This window comes from Coffea eugenioides, chromosome 6, assembly GCF_003713205.1.
Source record: "Coffea eugenioides isolate CCC68of chromosome 6, Ceug_1.0, whole genome shotgun sequence".
Classification (NCBI taxonomy): Eukaryota; Viridiplantae; Streptophyta; class Magnoliopsida; order Gentianales; family Rubiaceae; genus Coffea; species Coffea eugenioides.
This window is the reverse complement of record NC_040040.1, coordinates 3,509,524-3,537,219: the sequence shown is the minus strand read 5'-3', so window position 1 is coordinate 3,537,219 and position 27,696 is coordinate 3,509,524. Positions and strand designations below refer to the sequence as shown.

Genomic DNA, 27,696 nt, shown 5'->3' with positions numbered 1-27,696 from the left:
ATTAATTCATTCTTCTAATCTACGGGGCTATTTCTCTCCCTTAAGGCGGACGCCACGTCGATGCGACGTCGTAAACTTCCACAGCTCCCAGTGTATACGCACATGCTTCTTTGTGTTTCACAGGTTTCCAAACTCTCCGGCTTGCTGCGGTTCGTCTCTGGGTTTTGCACAGTCGCTCAAGATCCAACACCTCCGACCAAAGTTCAATCGTAAGATGCTTAAAATCGCCCTTTTTCTTTCGGCTCCCGATTTCATCCGCTATCTCCTAACTAAGTTTCTGGCTTTGTCATCCAGAAATTAAATAGCATCATTTGATGTCAAAGTCAATAGTATTTTCGCTTTGCTTTTGTTATATCTTTTTTACTTTTTACCATCGTTCACTTGATTCTTAATTGGCTCGAATTGATATTTAGCTCGTAAAATTGGATGGACTAGCATCCAAAGTTTCTGAGGGGACAAGTATGAGAAGAGGAATAACTGGATAGTATTTTTAAGTGATCCCGGCGGGGATGTGGAGGAGTAGAGACGAATTGATTGGTTTTTTTTTCTCCTGTTTTCCTCCGCATTTCACGATTTTTTTAGCTCTGCTCACTAATGTGTTCTCCACTGATTTAATTGATGTTCTGACGTCTTTCATCTTCCTAGTATTTGAACTTGAGCAGTTTACTGAGCCCTTTTAATGGATTTTGGTATTTGTTCGAGTCATGGGGTATATATTTTGTTGCTTAACCCAAACTGCTTTTCTTCCTTCATGTGTCATTTGTGATTTGTATGCTGGTATATTGGAAACACTAGGTAGAATTCTCTGCTTCTCAAAAATAATAATCGGAATTTACCTACCCTATCCACCTCATTGTAGTAGTGTTAACTGCTAAAAAGAGCAGTTGTAACGCTTTATAGCTAACTGCACGCTGACATTATTCTTTTCTAATCTGCTGTTACAGATGATTGATGATCAAGACCTCGGTTTCTTTGCCAATTTTCTTGGCATCTTTATATTTGTACTTTTGATTGCCTATCATTACGTGATGGCTGACCCCAAGTATGAGGGCAACTAAGTGTTCATTGTGCTATCTATTTACAGCATGACTTTCATTTAAATATAGTTGTTTGGGCAGAGTATTGTCTCTTAATTTTGTATTCTGATGTAGTGAAATCCTTGTCTTTGAAATCGTAAATGGGATGCTTTTGATTCATACATAAGTTCTGCAAACAGGAAGTTTTGGATAAGTTGCTTTTCTGTGGTCTCTTCTGCTTATTTTGCCATTCTTTTAATATACGATATAATCCAAATTGTTTGTTCATTTATAACTACTAGCGACGCTAATTTCTAGCGGAAGGTGTAGTCATGGCTGCATGTCATTCCAAGGGCCATGTGTAACTTTCGGTGGCAGGGAAATTAATTCTTTATGTGGTCTAGAAAAATCATTTTACCTGCTCGTGAAGGTATTTAGAAACGTTGGAGCTTGTAATAATGAAAAGCTATCATTTCACTCGTCTTTAAAATGGACAAAATTTGCATGATGTTTGGCAAGAATCTACATTTAGCTTTGTCTCCCATGCTACTACCTCTTTGATTACACTCTTAGTATCTTTTATTATTTCTCTCATGAAACCACTTATGCAAAAGCCCAGGGAACAGAGAGCAAGAGCCATCTTTTCTCCAAGTCCATCCTCACCTTCATTTTCTTTGATTTCATGTTCACCCTTCTTGGACTGCTGAAGAAGATAGTTTACAATGTTTCCAATTTGTTGGTCCGTTGTAGTCAAAGTACTGAAACTGTTTTCCCTGGCGAAAAATGCTTTCTCGAGATCATTATACATACCCCCCTGTTGTACTTCTTGAGTTACTTCTAATGACTTTACCATTTTAGCTTTCTCGAGGCACCTTAATGAAGAGCTTAAGTTGTCTTTGCACAACTCCAGGTCATGATGTATGTATTCTTGAAGGTCCTTCCAGAGAGCAAAATGATTCTTTGGTACTTGTAGAAGGTATTCTAGGCTGTAGGCCATACAGTGTAGCAGATCGGCTGTATTTGACAAATAATTGTGGAGCTTCCAGTAGCTAGTGTTCCTAAATGGCAAGAACCAGAAATTGGGTTCCAGCTCAGCTTGCCCTATAAGGTTCTCAAACTCATGGACATAGGACTTCAGATGTTTCTGCTTTCCTTTAAATGCTTGTAGATCCATAGATGCTTGATCCTTTCCCTTTGAGTAGGTAATTACTTGTGTTATGCATTCTTGAAGAATACCCAGTGTTAGATGAAGATGCCTCTTGACCAGAGTGGATGCTCTTGTTGGTTGTAAGAGGAGCTCCACTAGAATGAAACAACATAGGCCAATGAAAGCCTCTGTTAGTCTGGCAATGGCAAAGTCATCTGGAGGTCCGTAATTATTTCTACCAAGGACCAGTAGAGCTCCTATAACTGCCGAAATTCCGCCAGCTTGGCCATACATCCGACTGTGCCTTAGAAAACTGGTAAAAATGATCCAAGGGATAAGAGCCACGAATCTTATTTCTGGTAACCTGCTGAAGACGAAGCATCCTAAGACTCCGTAGACTGATCCAACTGCTGTGCCTTGTGCCCGAGCATTTGCAGTTGTAAAAATTGCTTGCCTTCGTGTTGCGAAACTGATTGCAATTGTAAGGCCTGACCAATAACCATTTTCCTTGTTAAATATGAGACCAATCAGAACAGCCAAACCTAAAGATAGTGAACATTTGGACGCAAATAGTAATCTTTCATTTCTAAGATTTGCGATCCATTTTCTGCACGTTTCCTTGAAGCTAATTTGTGCATGCTTTTGTGAGTTTTTTAGTTCTTCTCCTTCAGCTGCCAGACTTTCTAAATTGGGCTCCGGTTTTTGTACCATGGTAGAGTCATTGAGAAACTGTTCCAAACAAGACAAGAAGAAAAGCGCTGACAGATGTTTATTGTTCAATGGGATCGTATCGCAGCTGGGCAAGATGAGGTTGTCTAGGCATCCTCCTTTAGGCTTCGGGACGGTTGTCGAGTTAAAAGGTTGAAAGCATCTAGCTTGCTTAAGTTTTTGACCAAGTTGCACGGACAAATCCCGGATGGTATCAGTAAGTTCTTGAGTAGCCAAGCCGGCAGATGAAAGGGGACAGAATTTTAGGGCAATTTCCATTCCCTTCATCGATGTTTCCATTCCTTGCAATCTGTCTCCTGGATTCGCAAAATGGAGTTTTGAGAATCTGATCCAAGGCATCTCCCACAAAATACCTTCCTGCTTGGAGTGGAAAAGCAAAGGAGTTATCGTGGATTTCACGCGTAAAAGCTAAAATATATCAAGCAGTAGACAAGCAAGATGGGTAAATTTCAGGCAAGTAAACAGAACTGAATGAACAAAATGGAGTCACCTGCATGAGAGTTATAGTGCGGAGGAGCTTCTTTCCTGTTGCAGCCAAGGGATGGGCTAGAGAGATTAGCTCCATAGCATTGAGATGATTTTCCGCGAGGAATGCATTCATGGAAAGGTTGATCCTCTCAGCAGCATTTTCAGCGTACAATCGGCTAAGTTTTCTAACCTGTCAACGCGCAATCCCAGCAAATTAACCACTATAATGCCATGTCACCGTAATAATGAACCATTGGTTCCGGCTGTGTATGTCCATGCCCGTCCATTACTAGGATTAGATGGCACTGTGAGTTAAAAAATATGATTAAAGTTTCAACTAAAGGTTTGCTAAGGAACTGATTAATGGTTCTTAACATTTCTATGTAGATGCAATGACGGACCTAGGATTTGTCAAACATATAATAAAACAATATTTTAGCAAATAAAGTAGGGTTTTTCCAACGGGTGCTCATAACACACTTAAAATTAATTTAAACTACCATGTATATACATATAATAACAATTATTTTTCTCTTTTGCATATATATACTTTTCTTATTAAATCTTACCTACCTTTCTTTATATTTATTTACTTTGCCTAATTAATGTTACATTTCAAAAAATATGGCACCTGGAATATATCTTAATGATCGCCCAATGTATACCCGTTAGACAGACTCGATAAAGTATAATAAATGTAAAACTTTATTAGGACTTGGTTTATTATAGATTTACATCAAAATAAGTTAGTGTTTCCTTAATTAGGAGATGGTGTTTCATCGATTAGTTAATATTTAAAAGCTATACTAGCTAGATTGTTTACTAACATAAATATTAATCGTAATCATAAATAAGCTTAACTAAAAGTTAGATTGTTATAGGATAGTTTTCATAAAGAAAACTTGAAGGGGATAAAAAATAACTTATCGTATATTTAGAGGGCAAAGTGATATTACTTTCTTAAAAACAAATAGGTTCAATAGAGATTTTAAAATTTTGGGGGGAGGGAAAAACTGCCGCTGCCCTTCCCTACATCCATCTCCACATGGATGACATAACCTAATATACTTGATTAAGTTACTTGAACAAGATGGACACACTTGGAACTAGAGCTACAAGTGAATCGAACTCGACTCAAAAAGAATTTGACTAGACTCAATTTTATCGAACTCGAGTTTGAGTGCTCAAGTAGTAGATCAAGTCGAGTTCAAGATTCAAAATGCTATGTTCATCAAGCCTAATTGAATATAACTTATTATTTTTTGATTTTTAAAGGTTATTATTTAATTTTTTAAATTTGAGTAAGTTATTTAATTTTTACTTTGCCATGCTCGAAGTCCTTGATATCATGGGTTATTGAAGAATTATAGTTAGATTTCTTTTTGTCAATTTAATGAAGACTGCTCGATTAACCTTGAAATTTGAGTTTGAGCTCTAAAACTAGGTACACGATTAGTGGCAGAGTCAAGATTAAGAGGGAGGGAGGCTGGACGCACATGTGTATAAAATTATTAATTTGTGTGCGTAATTATTTTTTTGGACGCTTCTTTATATCTGGATATGTAATTGCAATTTAAAAAAATTAATTGAATTTCTATAATAATAAGGTTTTTTTCTCAGCAGGATTTTTGACAAAATAATAGTAACACTTAATGAAGCATAATAAGGAAACCGTATATTGTGCAATAAATCAAATTTTGCATTAAAATATGCTATTAAAAAAATTAGCAGTGGAGGGGTAGGATTTTAAACATATTAAATGATTATAATAACTACCGGAATTCTTACAACTCTAAGGGGACAAAATATGCGTTAGGTTTTCCTAATATTAAACTTTGGAGGATAAAGACTAACATTAATGATTAACTATATTTTGATTTTAAATGTTTGCGAAGTTGAAATTCTAATTAAAATATATGCCTTATTAGTTCTCAAAGGTCACCTAAATGTGGAGAAGTACATAATTTTGAAATTTGGCTAATCAATATTAAGAATCGAAATAAAATAGCTTATGGAAAGCTGCGCACAACTTAGCTAACAAGAGATTCTTCTTAACAGAGTGATAAAATTTTAACAATGCAAAATGCAATGGTAAAACAATTAATGAAAAGTAATCAACCAATAATAATGCGAGATAAAAAAAATATTCAAAAATGAATAAAAATTCAAATTTTTCATGAGGCAAAAACTAGTTGGAGAGGGCAGGCAGCTCCCCTCCCTGGCCCCCTACTCCCTCCCCTCTTGAACCATTTGGGTTCCAAGTATTTATATTTTTTTTCAATCCTATCAAACTCGAGTAAGATGATACTCGACTCAATTACACCCCACAGCCGGCATATTATGTTAAGCTGATGGTGGAGATGAGTTGCCGGCATATTCTATCATCCAGTAGTCATCGACCAACCTACCGGCGGCATCAAATTCACGCATTAATTCTTATCTTAATTTTCTAAGATTGACGACTCTATATGGTTCGGGAAAGTTCCATCAGAGCTACACCTGTTTAGCAGTGGGGAAAGGGCATATTTCTTGGCGTATGAATACTAAAGTGAAACCAATCTCGTTGGTCATTGTGTTAAGCACTTGTGCTCAGCGGCCACACGCCGGGAATCCCTCAAATATCCTGGCAAATATATTCCATTCAATTCAGTCTTATACAAGCAGCATCTCCAAGTTGTAAGGGGGTGGACAATGAAGATCGCTTTTTTTTCCTTGGAAGTTTCCGAAAGGACCAAAACTGAATCAGAAAATCTCGGTTTCCGCTGATGAGTAGGCGGCGGGACTGCAAGCTGCAACATAAGTGGAGGGAAGGGAATAGGTGTGCCGACCACCTAGCAAAGATGACTCTTCATCAGCAACTGGGAGCAACTGTTTTTCCAACTCCCCCCCGAATCTATTAGAACCATGCATTCTGCTGATGTAATAGGTGTGACAGCCTCTAGGGTAGTGCCTGTTTAAGGGCCTAAAACCCTCCATAAAAACCAAGAAATAAAAAAAAAAAATCTCGGTTTCCCGTTTCTACTGGCTGATGTGCACTGCAGGGAGTTCGGGGAGGATAGAAAGTGTTGCATGAATAACACTCTATTCCTGATTTGATCTTTAAGGAGAATGAATGACTTTATACTCAGTACTCAATCTGGATTCTCATTAATGGTTTCAGACCAAAAAGAGCAGCAGACTTTTTTTTTTCTTCAATGATAACAGTTATATAACATATTCTAACCTATTCTAAGGAAGGGGGAGTAGACGGAGAACCCCGTCGAAGGAAGTCCTTCGACCCGAAGGTGGCAGCTACAATTAAATGACAAGTTTGGTGGGAGACAAAGGTTGAAAGGTGACTAGTTTTGCACTTAGAATTGGTGTGAAAATGGAAGGTGGCAGCCACCAATATATAGACTAGTTTTGCACGTAGAATTTGAATGAAGTCACAGTTACCTCGTAATAGGCAAGCCGAGGGTAGGGAAGCAACAAAGCCAGGAAAGCAGAGGCGGCTCCAAGTGCTGTACTGGACGCAACATGAACCGGGTGCACCACCACACTTGAACTTTGCTTGCCATGAATGACAGCATTCACACAAACAATCACTATCTGCCCAAAAGCAATACGCTTAGACATCAGAGGTGTAGAATTTGGCAGAGCCACCAAGAAAGAGGCTAGAGCCGCCGCCGCAGCAGCGATGCTAGGGGAGAACCTCGCCGGCCCGATGATCCGTAGGCCTAATATGGAAAGCGGCAGCATTTGAAGAGTGGCATAAAATGCATGCCAGCAGCCTCTTATGGCGTCGCCTAAGTTGGCATCAGACACAATTAGTACGGCTGTAACGTAAGAAAATGCCGGAAACGTTATCTGCCTTGTGAAATGGGCTGGAGCGTAGAGGGTGGTGCAGCCCACGATGGTGCAAGCTAGGGCGGTCCGAAAGGCCGACTGCAGCTTCACCCACCACAGAGCCCGGATTCTGCCTGCAACTCTTGCTGCCATGGACATGCAAACTTTACTACGTACCGTACTATATATGAGATGGAAGAAATAAATAGCAGAATTCTTAGTTGATAACCAGCCGCATGTGAAATCCGGCTAATCCAACTACAACTATATATTGGTGTGAAAATGGAAGAGCCAAAAGATTTTACAGACAATTTTTAGGGAGAAGGTGCGGCCTTTGGAAGGGTGATCATCAGACCTTCTACTTACGGACAACAGATATTATTTGAAATATTATTTATAAAAATTACGAAAGCACTTTTTTTTGTAATGTGATATATGTGAAATAAAAAAAAATAATTAAAAATATAAGAAAGGAATTGAAAAGTATGTTTACGAACCAAGTAAAATATTATTCGACAAAATTGAGTTATCAAAACATATTTGGAAGATGGAAGGAAGAGAAGAAAGGTTTTAGTTTGTCAAGCAACTAAAAACTAGCAAACAGAAGTAGGCTGGCTAGTATCAGACTTATGTTCTCTGATATTATGATACTGAAGTGATATTTTGACCAGCCAAAAAAAAAAAAAAAAAACACTAAAATGACCTGTTAACAGAACACCTTCAATGTGAACGAAGACAATAATAATGGTCGCGAGGTGTTTCAGTTTGATCCGTAAAATCTCAGAATCTTGTACATGTTGTCCAATTTTGATCCTAATTTCTAAATTGACGGCTGAAATAAAAAAGACGATGTTCGAGTACTCTTTTTTTTTTTTTTGTCTATATATATATATATAACAAATTATATCGTAGCGATAGAAAAAAAAAAAAAAAAACTTGTTTAATCTTTAAGACTTGAAATATTCAACATATTTTCTTTTCATAATCACTAATGTTAACTATTCAAGTCTTTTGTAGTATAGATGTTCCTGTCAATAGTAATTTGCTTGAGAAGGGCAAGGTTTGAAATTTGAAGATGGCGATTACTCGAGTGAAGATTTTTTACTGTCTTTATGGCAAGGTTTGAAATTTGAAGATGGCAATTACTCTAGTAAAAATTCTTTGCCTACTTTTTGGCGTGGTTGAAATTTGAAGATTGCAAATACTCGAGTCAAGTTTTTTTTATTGACTTTAGGTGTAATGTTGAAGATAAATTTCTTCATCCAAGCTCTGTCGTTGGTTGAACAAGGCTGGCTTTCTTTCTTCTCCCAAGTCAGAAGTCAGGAATACAACAGAACAGAGTAGTGTGATTACGCAGTAGTATGTCCAAACGAAAAGTCAAAAACCATTTACAGTTTTTCCAAGGTCACCTAAATAATCATTACGGATTACTCTTTCTTTTTAAAAGTCATTACTGCTTACTTCATTTATGAAGGAGATATGGACCAAAGCTTTATTATTAGTTTTCGAAACAATACGAGGTTGTCAAATTTCTTGCTCTCCCATGTTTGGTTGGTTCCTCGATAACATGAACTGGTTTGTTTGGACAATGAATTATTTGTCAAAATTTATTTACTTGCATCATCAACACATTTTTTAATCATTTTTTTATCTCACATACATCATATTAAAAAAGTACTACAATATTTTTTTTTTCTTTCAAAAGATTATCCCAAATAATGTTATATGGAGAAGAGCAAAATTTCTCTATAAAATCTTTCACTTGGGCGGGCTCGTATTTCCTGCAAGAACAAATCGTTCCAACTATCCATTTCTGTTAAAAAATTTCTAGCAAGGTGTTCCGAGGCATAAAAAGATCATTCTGCACAATATTATACTTCTACAAATGCGTCAATAGTGGATATTCAACTTTTACAATGGGGGGGTAATATTTATTTCTCGCCGCCTCTTGTTGAAGTGGAAGAAATTTTCTACTCGATCTCACGGAGTTTCTTTAAAGATGATGAAACAGCATCTAGAAGGAGTCTTTCTAGGTTTTCCTCTGATCTTCTTCCCATATGCACGGATTGACTGGTAAAATGCGCCTTATGACAATGAAAGCATTAGGGCACAGATTTGTCTTGGCATTCTGTAAAAATGTAGCTAACAAATGTGGATTTGGTGGAAACAAGTTTTACTATAAATAAACAAAGATGAAGACATTTGTTTTACTACAAAACGGGGTGATAGGTTTTCCAGAGGAATCTACAAAACTAATTTACCCTAATTATATTCATTTTTTCTTTCCTTGGACAAAAGACTAATATCCGACGTCAATAGAATTTAATATATATAAAATATTTCAGTAAGCCCAAAAACAAAGCAAATGCTTAAGATTAAGGATTAACTTTTTATATACTGATAGTATAGTAATTTTTTATACTAGTACTTATAACTATATGCCACATGTGTATTATTTGAATTTTAAATTTGAATTTATATTATGTGGCAATGATCTAAACTTATTAGTGTAAAAAATATATATATTAATAGTATATAAAAAATTCACTCTAAAATAAAACCCCTAGTACTAGGAAAAGGAAAGGAAAGGAAGTCAGTTCTATGTTAACTTTAGAAATTCCAATCCGCAAAATTAACGCCCGCTTTCAGTTAAAAATGATCATCAAGATGGTCTACTCCTTTTATCTATATACAAAACGCAATAAGTTAATGAAGCGGGACGAAATCATTCTACTTTGAAAATATAAAGAGACGTTGGGATGACATCATTTCTCTGGGATTGGGGGGTTAAGTTCCCAAGTTTGCCTCAAGAGTTACCGGCTTTTGGGTTAAATATATATATAAGAGACGGAATTAGGTCCAAGTACGACTCATATGCTTCACCAAATCCTAATAGGAATTTTACGACCAGAGCGTAGAAATATTCGTGTCAGTTCGTCGTTGGGAATTGACTGTAAGGAAGAAGAAAACCACACGCTAGTAGTCGGAACTGACGTTTTCTGGAGAATACAAAATTGCCGAGAAGCACCGGACAAAGAAAAGAAGCACGGCTGAGAATCTGAGATCTGACCCAAAAAACCGAAAAAAAAAAATGTTTGAATCAAGCGGGGCGGCAGTCGGAACACCATACCATGATGACACTCTTTTTCATCCTGCGAACAAAAATTTTTAGGCCCAATTTCAAGGAATAATGGTTGACAGATTATGGCGGCAATTGCTGAAGGAATTGAAAGGAGATTATCGGTCGAACTCACAATAAGTATTGGGTTGCAACGTGCGGGTGACGTTGTATGTAATAGAAGCTTTCGAGATGAAAAGTGACTCAATCAACATATGTGGTTAGAAGAATCAGAACCGATTCTTCAGGCACCTGATTGAAGGATTCGTGATTCATGTTTAGCGGAAAAAGTCAGGCACCTAATGGAAGGATTCCTGGTTCATGTTTCTAGAAGTAGGAATCTCCCAACTCATTTGCTTGCTAACTCCCAACAGATTTAAATTTTTAGAGAATAGAGAGTTGTATGGTATGGTGAGATAATTTTCCACCACCCCCATTGCAAAAGCCGCTAAAACTGATATGCATTAATGACTCCAAAATAAAAAGGTTGACAAATTATACACATTTCATAAAGCAATTGATTCTCCACAAAACTTCAAATCACCGATAAACAAGAAATTGTTCCTAACATTGAAATTGTTCCAATGTCAAACTCAAAATATAACAAAGAAATGTATTCCCAACACAATTTTTTAAAACAAATGATCAAATAGAATTGGAATTGAGAAAAAAGTGTTGCTTGTGCAATAAAGCTAGCTACACCTTTTCTTTTTTCTTTTTAAAATCCTTGAGGCTAATCTAGCTATGATGGTGACTTGCACTAGAGATTCTACAATTAACCGCCCATAATTTTTTTTTAAAAAAAAATGCAGTTTAGTTTTCAAGTTCCATGCACGTACGAACTAGGAAATGAGGGAATGCGAGTTAGATTCTTCGACAATAATGCTATTACGATGATTTCCTGTTGTCGATATTTTTCTTTAACATTTTTTGACAGAATAACCAAAGACTACAATGTCTGCACGCGTAGCGGTGGCAGAACACCAATTAATCTATTGCATAAATATCAGTGAAATATGCGTCAAGGTTGGTGATTCAGTTAAAAACCATGAAATGTAATTTTTTTTGTTCTGATATGGAAACTGAACAGCTAAATATGATCCCAGATAATCCTGCATTAAAGAAGCAAAACTTGTATTTTACTTAAATCTAGAACTAATAAATAACTTTTGATAAGCACTAGGACTATGTGATGTTGTTCACTGTCTACACGGCGTTTTAAGAATATAAGCGGAACTTCTGTCATTCCCTACTAACAAACAAGGGGGTCTGATCATATTGAGAAGATTGTTTGAGCCTATCCTCAAAGATAGGCAACTAGAATTTTACCCAACACAAAATAGAAGGAAAAAATCATAAAAATACCTCCACGAAACAGCTGAGGGACTGCACTTATAATGGACTGAGAGAGTCTGCACATTGCAAATATGTATGAAATCCTACCAACTCTCGAGTTACAGCTTCATTCCCCTAGTATCTTTCGCATGCTAATACCTTTACAAGGGCTTCTTTCCTTGCGAGCTCAGGACTTGGTTCTGGGAACGAGTTCGAGGAAGATATCTGAGGCGTGGGGAAAAACGTAGCTCTTGCTTCTTCGGAGCAACTGGCTTTCTCTTAACACCGTGACTGCGTCTATCATTGCTGGCGACATCACCTAGACCATCACAATAATTTAATTTTCAATAACCACAATGAAATCCACAAAACAAAAATACTCGCTGGATAGGTCAACGATCAACTCAACATGTGTTTTGTGTCCATTACTCTGAGACAAAAGACGGTAAACACTGAACGCCCATGGGGAATGCAGGTTTGTGGAAGTACAAAGGTTCGCCGTGACAGAGTGTAGCAAACTTTCATCATGCATATGTTTGCTTATAAGCAAAACATCTATATCAATTATACGATAAAATTAGATCTAGGAAAACTAGATTTGATTAGTGATGAGTTCCATTGCACAACATAACTCAAGTTCCTTGAGAATACCTTCGATGTCTTGTTTGGTCCTCACAAGAGATGACTTTTGCAGTTGCCTACATCTTTCCCTGTCATGAGTAGAAGAAATCCCATTTTGAAGGGTTGTAGGGATTGCATTTTCTGCCTCTGATGCATTGCTCTCTGAGACGTTATCACCATTATGGATATCTGTTTTGGCATAATCAGATAACCTGCTTTCCTCAAATGTTTTGTGAGATTCCACACTATTGTTTTCAGTCTTTTCACGAACTGCAGAGCGTGTCAATCTTCTGGAGTTGTTTAAAGTCAGCATTCCTGCAGCACAGCTTTTCTTCACAGAATGGTTACTTTTATAGATCCCCGTGTTGGTTTCTGGATCCGTAAATTTGTGAGTAATGGTTGAGGCAGTCTCAGCATCAATAGGAGAAACAACAGTTTTCTGATCTTGTGCCAAAGCACTTCCCCGTACTAATGATGGATTTTCTTTAATCACATTATTAGCCTCAGCAACAACTTTTTCCTCTGCTTTACGAACTGCTGAACGAGTGAACCTTCTTGTGTTCATTGAAGGCATCGGTTTTTCCCCAGCAATAAAGGCCATATCAACATTTTTACAAGAAGCCTCGGAGCTTCTCTGTTTTGCTGAGCAAGAAAGTGTACTTCCAGCAGCCACATCCAGGTTCTTCTTTGTGGAAACATTGGCAACGGAATCAACAGTCTGTGGGCGGCATTCCTCATTTTTGCTCTCTTGTTTCATTTCTTCAGTTGATGCATCAACAATTTTAGGTTCCCTGGTGGCTTCCTTGGATGGAAAGAGTGTCTTTACAATGTTCTCGTATTTTGGGACTAATGTAGCAGTTTTACCATCTGTTTCAAAGGGAAAGCCATCATCCATAGAATAGGGGTTATTCGCAAAAGAATCATAAAAAGTGATGCTCTAATCAGTAACACCTAATTGAGGTCCTAATACTTTTCCTTCCTTGAGAGCGGGTGAACAATCCAGTACCTTGAGAACATTTTGACATCAATGATGCAAGAGCAGCGCATCCAGCAATCGGATTTGGATTGAGAGGAGTCCTAGATGCATCAAACTCTTGAGCAGGTGATGAGCCTTTGTCATTGATCTCCTTCATGTGATTCATAAAAGAAGGCAGCTGGATGCTTGAATCACTTGCATTCAATTCAGAAATTGCTTTGCATTGAGCTTGGCCCTTGAAATCGACTGCAAAAATAGCTGAAAGCATGAATGACTAGATAATAACCCATAGTGACACATAAGCCCGCAACTACATGCCCAATTCAGGTTCCATGTATCCCTTCAAAAAGGCTTTGTATGAGAAGACCAATCAGACTAAGTTGGATCATACGGGAGAATCAGTTTTGCAAGGTTGTGGTCAGCAGGGAATGATAATGCATAATTCATTTTGATTACTCTTGCATACATTAAATGTACTAAATAATACAGGCTTAACCAGCAAGATGGTAGAAAAGAACTTTTCACTATGTGCAATATAAGTAAAAACTTTATGTACCCAAAGGACAATAGAGTAGGAGCTTACTGGTCAAATAAGATAATTTTTATATACCCCAAAGGAATATAGCAGAAACATACTGGTCACATTAAGATACTTGGCCTTAAATATAAAGAGAAGTCACCACATAAGGTAGTACGTCACCGTCAATAAGGTTTTCTGAAACTTTAATTCCTGAAGAATCAGCTGCATTACTTATATCTTCTATTTGCTTTTCTAGTTGAAGAACATCTCTTTCGTAGTCCATGCCCTTGAGTACAGTAGGTAATGGTGAAATAGTGCAGTGATTTGGTGTTGTCAGACTACTAAAGAAAGCAACAATTGTAGGATGAAGAGTGATGCATTCGGTAGACATTTTCATGATTGCAGAAGACGGAATTGTTGCAGTTTCTCCTTCACGTCCATGGTGGATCCATCTGACCACAAACATACATCTGCAATGGATCTTCTTTGAGTGTCTTACACGTAGTGGCTGCATAGCAAGGACGATTAAGCAGTTTGCAGTCTGTTTAATATTTATTAAAAATAAAGAACTACCATTTCACAGACCTTATACTAAACTGCAACCCTGAAAGTGCTCAGCAGAAGACTATGAATCTATTTATTAGCTTTGGAAAGCTAAAAATGAGATAAAAATTAACCCAAAAATGGTCCAGCGACATTTGAGTTGGAACGAAAACGAAGGTACCTTTTCTACTTGAGCATCAAAGAAGAGGCTCTTAGGTGGTGACTTCCTGGTGGCAAGAACACGATCTCCTTCTCGCAGGAGAGAGCATTCATCTCCATGTAAGGGAGTAGATCGAATGCGAAGACGAGAAAGCGCTTCTTCTTTAGTTCCGATACAATCGTCAGAGACATTGGTCCCGTATTCCACAATGAGACCAATTCCACTGGAGCTGCAGAACCAAAAGAGCTAGAGTGAGCTTTGATATTGTGAGAAATTAAATAAAAGCAATCGCAAAAGAGTCCTAGCGGAAAGCAAGCAGGGGGTCTTAATATTTCTAAATAGTCACGGCGCCGATCAAGCGCCATTAACCATCCATCCTCCTCCCTTGATTTAGCCCCCTGCACTTATGATTCATATCTATTCACAGCACGGCAGCAGGACAATACTCGTTTCGATTCCAACACTCCTCAATTTTTTGAATAGAATATCGATAACACAGGAGCAGATACACTTGCGGTACAGAAGACAACCCCAAAAAAAAAATAAAAATAAAAATAAACCGCATTATTAAAAATAAATAAAAGATTCGCTTTTCTTTTCTCTTGATAATTCCTAATATTCAATAAAAACGAACGAGGCAATATATCACATTACTCTTCATCGTGAACCTCGAAATAATATAATATTTGCTGGAGTAATAATTAAGTAGTAATTATCAACTTAATGACATTATTAATGCGGAGAAGCAAAGCAAGAAGGGGAAGAAAATAATCACAAACACCTAAAATGGACAAATTGCGTACGGGTACTAGTACTGAAACATTGTTTGCATTGATCATGTACCGGGAAATAGGACATGCATTGTCTCCTCCGGAAGCAGAAGCGACCAAAGGACTTCAGTTGAAATACTTTTCTTTTCTTCTATATTTTTTTTTAAAGATACTGGGCAAAAAAAAAAAAAAAATTCCAAGTTACCGAAGCGAGACACTGCAAGGATGCCACGAGAAGTCGTGTTTGCGCATGGCTTCGAGTTCGAGCTCCATCTCGACACGTCGTCGTTCTCGGTGATTTTGTTGTCGTCCCCGGCGGCCCCTGGATGATTTGGGGCTGGGCGCTGGCGTATGCGTATCCATTGTACCCTTGCACTTTGGCGTGATCGGCGAAGGATGCTCGAGTCGAGTCTGGACAGTGGGGAGCTCTCCTCTTTGAAAGTATCGTTTCTGTCTTTATAACACTTTTTTTTTTTTTTTCAAAAGTAGAAATACATCTTACTAGTTCGTAAAAGGTAAACACTCTTTCCTTTATAATTATCAATTTCTAATTTTGGTGCTTACTTAAAAATGTGCAATTTGGCTTAGGACTGGTGGCTAAATGATTGAATGCCTTCTCCGTAGACCACCGCCCCAACATAAGAAGAGGAAAAAAAAAAGGGTGCATTTATTGTTCAAAAAAGTTACTTACGGTTCAAGAATTAGTAAGATTTAGCAATAGGTTTTGGTAAATTGACAACAATAAACAATTTTCGCACTAAATTCTCGCAAATCACATCTTAAGGTAGAAGGTATGAGAATAAAAGACTTACTTAACGTTCAAGAATTAACATCTAGCAATCAATTTTTTTTTTTTAATAAAAAGAAGTAACAGAGAGCAATCAATTTGATAAACTAACAAAAAAAAAAAAAAACCAATTGGTACACTACTAAATACTAAATAGGAGTATTATGTAACGGTGCAATTACTACTCTTTTTAGAACTACATAGCCTAGATTTATTTGTGTCTCCTGTATGGAAAATGAATGTGTTGGATGATTTGGCAGGAAAAATGTAAGTGAGAAGTTCTCGATTCGAATACTTTCAATTACACTATTAAAATTTAAAGAGTAAAAAACCAGTTCCCCTCCCTCAACAAAAAAAGTAAATTTTAAAAAAAAAAACTTATCTAGTGAGACTCATCAAAAAAATTTAACTATCTTATCAGTAACTTTTACGTAACACTAGAATTAAACGCTTGTGATACTTGAATGCATTTTGAAGCCGCATGATGCCTTGTTGATTCTTGAAGGTCTAATTGTTGTTGGCTGTAAATATGGTCACGGTTTAAGTCTAAATTGGAACTAAACTAGAATTGAAATAACAATTTATTGAATCAAATGGAAACCATGACAAAAGGTTGCAAGTCAGGTTCATAAAAAAAAAAAATAGAATTAAAGTCGGAATCGACAGTTTTGGAACTGGGACCATCTATTTTAAGAATATATATATATAGGCACACACACACACACATATATATATATATGCCAATTTAATGCAAATTGAGATATTTTTCCTATTTCATTTCAATTCCAATAAAAAAAAGTATTTATCTTTTGTTTTATTTAAAATGTTCAATAGATATAATGTATTTTCTCATTAAATTTGAATTATTTTCTTTTTATAGTCAGCTAATGATATAATAAAAGTGTTATTTTCCTTCTAAATTCATTTTCTCTAATTTTCTTTTTACTCTAAATTCAGTCATATTATTTTATCTTTAATTTTGCATAAGTGATTAAATATAACTAGAACTGTAACTGGAAAGAGCTGATACCATAACTAAAAGGAACTGGAATTGTAATTGAAACCTGAACCAAAAGTTCTAGAACCGGAACCGTAGCTATCCAATCGGTCTCACCATTTAAAGAAAATTAGAACCGGCAATTTTGAAACCGAACCAACAATTTTGGAACTGTGGCTATCTTTACTTCTACGTGACATCAGGAAACAAATAATAAGGTTGATACAATGCATGTTGAATACTGACGGGCAAAACGGTAATGATAGCAAGCTTCTCTATTTTTTAACACATATGTACTAAGTGTGTAGGGATGTTGCCGAGACCGTTCTTTTTTTTTTCTGATGTGGCAAAATGTTATTGGACAATTTGTGGTCGTCCTTGCATGTGTTTGTGCAAAAAAAAAATTCCAAAATGCTGAGACCGTTGTCTTTGTAAATGAATGGTACATTTATTGTCTTCATTTTGGTTGTATACGATTGGACCACTTTACCATTTCTGTTCCGCCTTTTCCCATATGTATTGGGAAGTGATTGTCATCATTGCAATAACTCAGTTTAGTTGACTATCTGGACAAATGTATTCCAGTTTTGCCCTCCCATTATATTTTTCTTACCAGCCACAACGAATTGGTTTGCACTTGTCAGGAGGTCAATTTTTATTTACACTTGGGTTGCATTTGTAAAAAACCATCATTCCTTCACTGTCGACGGCTATTGAAAGGATGACTGTGGCAATTTCTTTTGTTCTGTCCAACCCACCGCAATTTCTTTGTTCTGCCCAAGCCACCGCTGCCGGTAAAGCTATGGATTGTTGCTGGGATTTTCTGCTTATGCTAATGGTTAGTGATATGTTAAGTTTTTGCAGTCCTTTTTTGTATCATTCCTTTTTTGTTTTCTTCGGTTCTTACTTTCTCTTTTATTGCTCTGTTCCTCCGAAGCTTCTTCTTCATTTTGCTCTCCTTCATAAAGATTGGTCAGGTGAGCTTTTCCTTTTACTGAACTATTCCTTCTATAATGCTGTTTATTCCGATATGTTTTTTGCTTGGTCATTCGTAGACTAACTCAGTCGTATTTACTTTGTTTATGGGTGTTTTGTATTTTGTCGTTGCGTTAAGGTAAGCCTATTTTTAATTTTCTGTGTTCTTTGATTATTATTATTGGACAATTTGTGGTCGTCCTTGTCTGTGAGAATTGAACAATATTCGTCGGATGCGCTTTTTCTTTTAGTGAACTATTTCGTCTATACTCCTGTTTATTCCAATATGTTTTTTGGTCCGTCATTCATCGACTAATTCAGGTTTACTTTCTCTGTTTATGGGTGTTTTCTATTTTGCCGTTGCATTAAGGTAAGGCTATTTCAAATTTTCTATCTTCTTTCATTCTTTGTTCTACCTTTCATTTGTCCATTGTTTGTTCTTATTTGTGTTCTGTCTTTTTCTCCTCTTTTCCCTTTATATTTTGCATGCAGCTTTCTTCATATGTGGTTGCTGTAACGAGCTTTCTTTCTTCGTCATCTTGTGTTATATATTTGGAGCTTGTATTGATTCAGGTTAGCTGATCATTCTCTCTCTTTTTTTTTTGGCTTTTTGTTCTACCAGTTTTTTGTTTCTTGTATTGATAAACTGCTACAAGAACATAGAATCTCCTGTTAAAAATAAGAACTTTAATTATGAGACTTGAAACCCTTCAAGACTTCAATTTGATTAACGTTTATTGATTATCATATCTAAAATCGTACTTGATCTTCACATAGGAAGATGTTACCCTTTTTTGAACAATATATTTTACATTGAAATATGAAGGCATGCATTTCAAAACCAAAAAATTTGAACAATATATTTTACCGTTATCCACCATTTCATATACAATTTATAAAATCATCACTTTCTACTTTATGCATCAAACTTTAGATATAAACGAAATCAACATCAACAACTAACAAACCATTTCTACTACTTTTCCATTTATAACTTTTAATGCTTGGACCATTCTAACATTTTTTACTTTCAATTTTCATTGTACGATTTCAACCTATTTCACTTCCACACCCAACTCTCATCTTAATCATTCCATACTTATCTTAATGTAAACTTAACAGCCTATATAGTTTACATGCTTCTTCTTACTCTAACATCACACCAACTCTAAATAATCAATACAAGTTAGGGCATAATTACATTGATCCCCCGCGCGTAGCGCGGAATCAGCCTCCTAGTATTACTACTAAGGGTGCAAAATGCCCAAAGCCCTTCTTAAGGGTCCAAAAATATATCCAAACTAGTTTTTGTTTTAACGGTCAGGCCTTATTTTAAGATTATTAAAAGTTAATTTCGTAACAAGCCTAAATGACTACTCTTATCCTACTACTTAATATTTCATTGATGAACAGAAATATCATAATTCTTAAATTCGACCCAGCCTAACGGTCAAACTGATCAACCCGATGAATGGCTATTGGGCCGAGCTGGATTTCCAATTAGATAGTTTAAGCAGAACCCATTGATTGGTTAATGACTCGACGGTTCAATTGGAATAAACTAAGAATCCGATCGGTTTTGTTAACGAACCATGTTTTGTGGAAAAAAGTTTAGAAAGCTCTTGCTAAGATTCAAACTTGGGACTTTAGGCATGCATTTATAGTATACTTGCCACCAAACCACTTGCCATCTGTTAATTTTTTTATTTATTTTTTTTTTTGTCGACGGAGTGGGGTGTCCGGGTCAAGTCCGTAAAGGCGACCCGACTAATCCCCACTCCGGCCCGGTCTAGCGCCCCAACCAGACCTAGCACGTTAGATGCACGGCGAACTGATGTTGCTGCGGAGGTTCGACCCCAGGACCTAACGGTCCCGAGGAAGAGGCGCCAACCACCAGCCCATTCACGTGGGGGCACTTGCCATCTGTTAATTGAATGGCCTTCTTATATTATATGAACATTTTGTCAATTTTATCTTTTATCCTTTTTGGATTTCTCTAAAACAAATTTTTTTGAAATCTTTTAATAAAAATTTATGACCCTCTAAACTCTATAAGTTATAAAATGGATTTAAAAAATAACATATTACATAATTCATTTTAAAAACAAATATTTTTTTAAATAATTTTTTGCACCTAAAATTTGTAAATAAGTTAAGATAATTACACTAAACACAGATAAAATTTTACAATTGAAATTTGGAGGATTATTAATTAAAATTATGTTTTACTGATTCTTATATGAATTAATTATTCTATAGCGAATTAAATTAAATGAGCAGTTGCTATGACATTGTTTATTATAGTTTATATCATATATCATATGTCAAATATTATGAGATATAATATTTAAATATATTTAATAATCTACTGGTTTAAACTCGGCCCGAAAAGTAATTTAGCAAAAAAGGTGGGTCAGTTAATCACTGGTTCGACCAGTAGGTGTGGTTGAACCACTGACCCATTGACCTACCTCTTTTGCCGGGTTCTTTTCCAAGTTGAGTTTAATAACTATGAAAATAACCCAATTTTCTTAAAAGAAAAAGGAAAAAAAAAAAGTAGCAGTCAATCTTAGGGTACTCTGCTGCTCAATTAGGCAACAAGTCTTCTATTACATAATGGATTGTAACATTTATGTTACACGCTCTAATATGTTGACACCTTTCATCTTTAAATTATTAGAATTATTATACTCCCAATTAAGTTGAACTCATGAGAAGAATACACGTCAATGCTTAAGGTTATGTAACATAAATGTTACACATTAGCGTGTCATAAAAGACCCATAGTCACCCAATTATAGGACCCTAACACATTTATCCCAAAATCCTCCTATATGATTGGTAGAGAAACATGATATCTCTCAAATTTGTCAAAAAAAAAAAAAATCAAATTCTCGATGCACCATATGGCATTACTAATTTCCAAATCATTAGTTATGACAATTTTTAATCTTGCAGTCCATCACAAAACATCAACAAACCTAGAAATGCAGATGGCTTGACCTAAACACTCGGCTGAAAGTCCTAGTCCCAGCAAATACTAGTAACTATCAAATTTCACACTCCCAGTGCCCTTTCTAAATCACCCAAGAATCCAAAAAAAACTTTATCTTTGATTCAGCTTTCATGTGTGCCACAATCAGAAAAGTTTTGCCTTCAATTCAGTTTTCATTTATGCCACAATCAGTTAATTCTGAGAAGGGAAATTCTTGATTCCTAAGCAAAATATATCAGATTGTAATAGATTTGCTTGTTTTTCCTTGGCCTTTTGGGTGGTGGTGAAATATAAGAGGAGTATAATTTAGTTTGAGGAGGAGGATGGAGATGGAAGGATAAGGATTAAGAACTCGAAGGTGTTGGTAAGCAGGGAAATTGCTGCGTCAACAATAACATCCATACAGTATTGTTGAGGTCTCTTTCTGATTCAAACACCAACCTATTTGTTGCTGGTTGCTGGTACTCTTGGCCTCTGCACTTAATTACTAGTATATGATATTTACGCCCACTCCACCATTGTCATCCCGAAAATGCATACTGTTCTACGCCGCATGGGTTCACAAGTCCTCGTCTCAAAAAACCCAAGATCAGAAGATTGGTAACTACTAATACTGCCAACAACCTATTCTGGAACTGCACCGATTTTCAGTAATACGCATCTTTTATTGATAGTCCTAAAACTAAGATATTTTCCAATGGTTTTTTTTTTCTTTTGACCTAAGACTTCTCATACCACAAATAGGAGGACTCGTCTTAGCACCGAAAAAGGAATAGCACTCGTCAAATCCAATGGAATACTGCCGTTGAAGATGTACTTTCAGTTAAAGGTCCATTGCAGAAGCAGAATCATCTCACATTATCTCTGGCGTGTATAAAGTGCACAAAAGAGCAACAGACACTCTCTGTGACCACCAAAAATTCAACTACGTATGCAAATCTTGTCCTATTGTGTCTGCTGGTGTTTCGTATTTCACTACTTGTATCTTTTTCCTCTTTTCTTTTCTTTTTTTTTTTTTAAAAAAAAATATATACTAGGTGTTCCCAAGGAGAAATAAAGGTCAATCCATATTTATAAAAGTTGGATTACTGTCTCCATGATCTATAGCTTGAAGATCAACAACAAAATCAGTAGAACAACTCAATAATACAATCCCATTCCCCACCACTAACATAAAAAGGCTCAATAATACATCCCAACTCAAAGGAATGCTCCAGTTATGTAGCTGCACTGTACCTCAGTGCATCTATCTGTCTGTTCCAATCCCTGTGGATCTATAAAACTTTAGGAATCATAAAATACTATGTTGCGTAACTGTGTTATTGTCATATGAAGGGATACAAAGCAATCGAAAATTTAAAAAAAAAAAAAATGAATCGCGTCGACTTAGGGATAAAAGTAATACCGTAACCAATTAAGCATCAGTTTTTCACAGTTAATATTGGTTGTGATTCCGCACTTGATTGGTAGCTTGGTACTATTTGAGTCAAACTCGGGTGATGCACTACTTGAACTCGACTAGTGTACTATTCGAACTCGATTTAAGTAAAAAAAATTTGGACTCGAACTTATCGAGCTCGAACTCATGCTCATCAAGATTAATTTAGCCTAATTGAGTTTAATAAATATAAATTTATATAATTTTAGATAAGGAACAAAATAAACATTTCATATGAATAAATAAAAAATTATATGTGCGTGTGTTTGCATGGAACTTGATAGAGTTCGATTAAATTCGACGAGCTTTTGAATTTCACGTATTAATCTCGATTTCGACCCGTCAAGTAGATCGAACTCAAACTCGGTTAATGTGAATTCGAGCTCGAACTTTGATCGAGTAAGCTCGTGAATTACTCGATTAAACTCGACTCATTTACACCCCGTAGATTCACCCAAAGTCTTTCTTGCATGCAACCTTGACCTTAACCAGCGGTACTTTATGTAATCTATGATTCTAAAGCAAAGAAGACAACAATTAATTTGACTCAGAGTCCACGAATAGATGACAACTACAACTTAAGCCTCTTGTCAAAGCTAGAAAGTATCACCTATGTAATAGTTGCTTCAACTATTGTAACTCCAATTATGGATTTCAACTTGATGTGGCTCACAAACATCGGCTCCAACGAAGAAGTGGACAGGTGGTCCCTAAAACACAGGATGGGCACTTTGGAATTTTATAGTCCCAAGCTCCTGATGGGCTCCTAAATTATATGAACTAGCCCATATCACCCTCCACCAGTACCTATCAAATTCCTGCTCCATTCAATTACAAAAGGTGCCGCCTGTCTGAGAAATACCGGACCCTTTCTCTAATCGGTTATCGCCAATACCAGTTGTAGATTTTAACTCACCGATCAGTCAAGCAGAAAGGACGGTGATGATGATGATCTTATATTATTATAGCACTATTTCCCATTGTTATTATAATACTTAAAAGAGGTTGCCCGACATCTTCGGCTACCGGAGACCAACCAAGAGCAAAGATGCCACGGCATGTGATAAGTTAGATGCGTTGGACCCATAGCAAGGATGCCCCTTAGGATGGGGTTTTTGTGGCTGAGCAAAGGATCATGTTTTTGTGTGATTCGTCATTCTAATCTATTTTAGCCGCATTTGATTTGGAAGTTCCTCTCCAAGAATACAGAGACAGAAAAACCTGAACAAATGAACATGAACGACCGGGCGCAAGGAAACTGAAAAATCTACCACATAAGGAAGAGAAGATGCTAGTTCTCATCAATAATTAGAGACCCTTTTCAATTACAAAATTAGCCATTGAATATACAAGAACGAATATTTTCATTTATTTAGGTGCGTCTAAGCATGTTTCCACAAACAGATTGGGGAACGAATACCAATATAGAGAAACTCCAGTAATAACTTGAATAGCAACCATTTAAGAGAATACAACAGCAAAAGGATGGTTGTGTAATCAAGGCCTGGTAGATGAATATCACCAAACAACCAAAAGCAATATCTGAACCTAAAATGAAACATAAACAAGTTTTGAGGCACTTGTTCTGACGTCTTGATTACTAAAAAAGTCAGTACACAATGAAGCACCATCACTAACCAACCACCCATACAACTTAGCTGTGCCTCTCAAGTCAACATAAGATCATTGCCTGCAAAATGAGGCCGTAGGCAAACTCGGACTTCATGTTCTTCTGGCCCCTCGCGAAGTTTTGGCACTAGAATCTCTAGCACTGTCCCTGTTCCATCATAGTATGCTTCTATATTCGCGTCTTCAGGTATGCGGGTTGAAAGAGGGATCTCCCTAATAAATTCTCCTGGAGGGCAGTGTTCTGAAGAAGGATCTGTCAGCTTGAAAGTCCTATCGAGCCTCTTGATGAAGGGCATTCGAGATGTGCTCACACAAGACACTTTGATGATCCCATGTGTGAGAGTATTGCGCCATGAAACTTTCACCCTTTGAAGGTCAACAAACGGCAAGCTAATTATGATCAAGTAACCTTCTTCATCCTCGTAGATTGATTTTGCAGCTGTTACCGGTCCATAGACATGCCTTAATACGCCACTAAATTCATTCAACCAGTGAGGCTCATTCGGGTGAGTTTCCAGATCAGGAATTCGATCAGGAGGATTCACTGTCAGATAACAGTCCTCTTCATTTCCATGTGAGAAGAAATCTTTCCTCCTCTTGCCACTAACAGGTGATAGATCCATTGAATCCCCATTGCTATGGCTGGATGGCTGAGTAGATAGATTCAATCCTGACCCATTAAGCAATTTTTTTGACTGGGAATGGGAATTGTTCTTTATTATAGGGGGTGGTCTCTCAAGCTCAAACTCAGTGCTGGGAAGGTTTCTCCAAGAACCGTAATCACTTGCTTCGTGTGGGATAGTGAAGTTTATGTCCCTCCCTGTTAGTTCGGCCCACCTTTTTCTTTCATCTTCATCGAGACCCAAAAGATTAGGGGATGGAACAACCTCGATACCATGAACACACTGGGGGTTTGAGAGGCCCCTGTAATGCTTTCGTTGCATCCTATGAGATCGTACAAAACCCTTGTCAACACTAAATGGAAAAGGACGCTCTCCTTGACGAGAATGGCCATTCATATAGCTCCGAAGTTGCATCTTACCCAGTGCATTCTCAGGCCTTTCCTTAAAAACCCACATGTACATATTCTCCATATCATGCTGAACCATGAAGACATCAAGCTGCAGATCAGATTTGTCAAACCCAGAAAGACCATTACCATCCCTTGTAATCTTGGCCTTTGATTTCTCATTCAATACTGGCCTAAAGTAAAAGCTAAAGAAAAACCAAGCACCCCAGATGCTATCACCCCTTTTGGCACATTTCCTCCCAACCTTGGGAACAGTGAGAAAAGTTTCTGTCTCGTACATTTGGGACCCAAGCCCAACATCAAGAATGTCACAGTGTTCTGGGTTCCATGACTGAGGTGAATTACGCTCAGTGGATAGAGGTAGGTTAATATCAGGCGGCGGACGGGGTAAAACAACTTGCCGATTCATCTCTAGATCAAGCTCATCGTGTGAAGAGGAGGCACTTGAATCCATTGACAACAGGGTCGAAGGGTGATGATTCTCCATTGATAAAGATGTGAGAAGAGAATCTACCATCTCACAAGGTCTCCCAGGAGATTTCAGGTTATCGGTGGATAATAATATTCACCACCAAGGATTATTTGAACAAAAAAGCAATCTTTACAAACACCCCCATCATATCAGTCCCAACTACAACAACCCACCTCCATTAATATCCTAAATTTATTCATCATGTGTGCCTACTACATAACCATATCAACTTCATGAAATCTCACAGGTTTTCTATACCCTTAGTTTTAACAAGACTGAAGTTGTGTAACTGTCAATCACAAAGTACTCTGAATTGAAATATAGGACAAACAAAAAAACACCTCCCGACCCAATAGATAGGAAAAAAGAAAAAGTTAAACAGAAATCGAGAACAAGAGAAGAAAATACAATAAGATCCAAAAAAAAAAAGAGTATTCCTTTTTTCCCCCTCCAAGAAAAACTTTAATATCCCTTAGTATAAGTATACAGTAAATACAGTAAGACAAAGAAGAAAGGGCTAGATGAAGACTAAATCCAACCCAAACCCAAGAATTTCATTGAACCCTCCAAAGACAGGCGGGAGATACTGAATCATACCCATCAAATCTGTAATCTTGGTTACAGAAAACCTAGAAATGAAGTTACTGAAGACACAGAAACAAAATCTGTATCCTATATGAGGAATGGAAGAATTCGAGAAATATTAAGTATACAGAAAAGTAGGCAGAGGAGTAAAATGAATGGTGATACAAACATATATTACCAATCTATGAAACCAAGGCCCAAGAAAAGGACCAAATCAGAGGGGATCTTAGAAGAATACCTTTTAGGATAAGCTTCAACAACCAAGAATCCACACATACTACTTGGGCACTCTGAAGAATCAACGGTCCTCATCTTGTATAATCAGTTAGAAATCAATTTCCCCTTGGTTCAATTAAATTTTAAATTGTACGAGTCCTACTTCTACTGCTGGATGCTACAAACTACCGCTAGAAGTCTCTCACTTTCTTAGTCTCCCAAGTATCTATCTTTGTCAGAGGAGACATAGAAACCTGAGCACAGTCAAGTCTCGAGAGAGAGAGCAGAAAAGACCCACAAGGAAACCGCGTACTCGAGAGTGTTTATCTGGGGTATTCGGGTCTTGAATAATTATCTATCTTATACCATCTCCCACTAGTTTGCTCTTGGGCAGGAGAAAACGGAGGTACGTGAGGGAGTGTGTATATGTAGGTAGCATACGTCTGTTTGTATACGAGAAGATAGAAGCGAGGTTAGTTCCAGCATAACAATTCTCTTCCCCAGGGGCTTGTGTGTGATTTTAGAGGGAGATTAAAGTAAAAGCCTGCGCTGGAAAACACCGCCACCCTATCAGCTTCCCACTTCTTCTACAGACAGAACACTTGACCCCCAAAAAACAAAAACAAATTTTTACAGAGAGAACACGTTAAATTGTCACTATTTTCGTAACGGTGACGGTGACGGTGCTGCCTGTTTCGTACTTGTGTGACTCATTCTCCCCGCAGCTGGATTGATAGCATCGTAGCGCAATGATGCTGAAAGTGTCTCTTCGCATAAAAAAAAAAAAGCAAGATAAAAAGAGAAAATGATCCCATTAATGACTAACATTTTGCAAAAATATTTTTTTTATTTATCATTTTTAAAACGAAACAAATTCGTCTCTGATATTTCAAAATTGAAATTATTTTATATCTCTAAGCACAATTTTCAATTTGAATCAAATTATCTAGTATCTCAACAATATATTTTTGAGGATAAAATTGATAGATCACTCTATCAACTCTATTATATTTACAAATATTTATTGAATCAAAAAAGGAAAAAATTTTAAAAATTATAACATAAAAGGTCGCTCTTTTTTCTTGGAATAGTAGGATTTCTTTTTTGGATAAAATTTTTCATGCACCATTAGTATATACACTTACGAGTCTTAAATGTATATCATACATACAAAGTTTGGTATTTAAATTAAAATTAAAATGATGTGGCACATAACCAGATTCGTTAGTGTATACAATGACAATGTAAAAAAAATTGATCCTTCTTTTTTATATTATAATTTTTTATTTTTCTTTTTTGGGTTCATTAAATTTCACATGAATATTAAGTTGAGTTAATCAAATA

The 27,696-nt window shown here is 36.7% G+C and overlaps 4 protein-coding genes across 4 annotated transcripts; 1 reads left to right on the top strand and 3 right to left on the bottom strand.

Annotated features, from left to right (window-relative positions):
• Positions 1–33: 33 nt before the first annotated feature.
• Positions 34–1,230, top strand: LOC113775249 (dolichyl-diphosphooligosaccharide--protein glycosyltransferase subunit 4A). Its single transcript, XM_027320040.1, has 2 exons — positions 34–209; positions 945–1,230. Exon 2 carries the CDS (start codon positions 945–947, stop codon positions 1,056–1,058), a length of 114 nt encoding a protein of 37 aa, XP_027175841.1. The 5' UTR covers positions 34–209; the 3' UTR covers positions 1,059–1,230.
• Positions 1,231–1,500: 270 nt separating this feature from the next.
• LOC113772999 lies at positions 1,501–7,338 on the bottom strand. The gene is made up of 3 exons (XM_027317518.1): positions 6,796–7,338; positions 3,383–3,550; positions 1,501–3,300 (listed from the first exon to the last, which is right to left on the bottom strand). Exons 1-3 carry the CDS (start codon positions 7,336–7,338, stop codon positions 1,501–1,503), a joined length of 2,511 nt encoding a protein of 836 aa, XP_027173319.1.
• A 4,219-nt stretch (positions 7,339–11,557) lies between these two features.
• LOC113772997 lies at positions 11,558–15,591 on the bottom strand. Its single transcript, XM_027317514.1, has 6 exons — positions 15,434–15,591; positions 14,480–14,687; positions 13,936–14,296; positions 13,266–13,493; positions 12,290–13,126; positions 11,558–11,957 (listed from the first exon to the last, which is right to left on the bottom strand). The coding sequence occupies exons 1-6, from the start codon at positions 15,589–15,591 to the stop codon at positions 11,800–11,802; spliced, it is 1,950 nt and encodes a 649-aa protein (XP_027173315.1). The 3' UTR covers positions 11,558–11,799.
• An 8,174-nt stretch (positions 15,592–23,765) lies between these two features.
• On the bottom strand, positions 23,766–26,791 carry LOC113775239. The gene has a single exon (XM_027320029.1). It carries the CDS (start codon positions 25,594–25,596, stop codon positions 24,088–24,090), a length of 1,509 nt encoding a protein of 502 aa, XP_027175830.1. The 5' UTR covers positions 25,597–26,791; the 3' UTR covers positions 23,766–24,087.
• Positions 26,792–27,696: the final 905 nt, after the last annotated feature.

Bases quoted from the DNA above. Each gene is read 5' to 3' on its own strand.
- LOC113775249 (XM_027320040.1), top strand. From the start codon at position 945: ATGATTGATGATCAAGACCTCGGTTTCTTTGCCAATTTTCTTGGCATC.
- LOC113772999 (XM_027317518.1), bottom strand. From the start codon at position 7,338: ATGGCAGCAAGAGTTGCAGGCAGAATCCGGGCTCTGTGGTGGGTGAAG. The intron at 3,551-6,795 runs GTAACTGTGACT...GCGCGTTGACAG, and splicing joins CTCGGCTTGCCTATTACGAG to GTTAGAAAACTTAGCCGATT. The intron at 3,301-3,382 runs GTGACTCCATTT...GATATATTTTAG, and splicing joins GCACTATAACTCTCATGCAG to CTTTTACGCGTGAAATCCAC.
- LOC113772997 (XM_027317514.1), bottom strand. From the start codon at position 15,591: ATGGATACGCATACGCCAGCGCCCAGCCCCAAATCATCCAGGGGCCGC. The intron at 14,688-15,433 runs GTAACTTGGAAT...TTGGTTCTGCAG, and splicing joins CCTTGCAGTGTCTCGCTTCG to CTCCAGTGGAATTGGTCTCA. The intron at 11,958-12,289 runs GTATTCTCAAGG...GTGATGGTCTAG, and splicing joins GACCAAACAAGACATCGAAG to GTGATGTCGCCAGCAATGAT.
- LOC113775239 (XM_027320029.1), bottom strand. From the start codon at position 25,596: ATGGTAGATTCTCTTCTCACATCTTTATCAATGGAGAATCATCACCCT.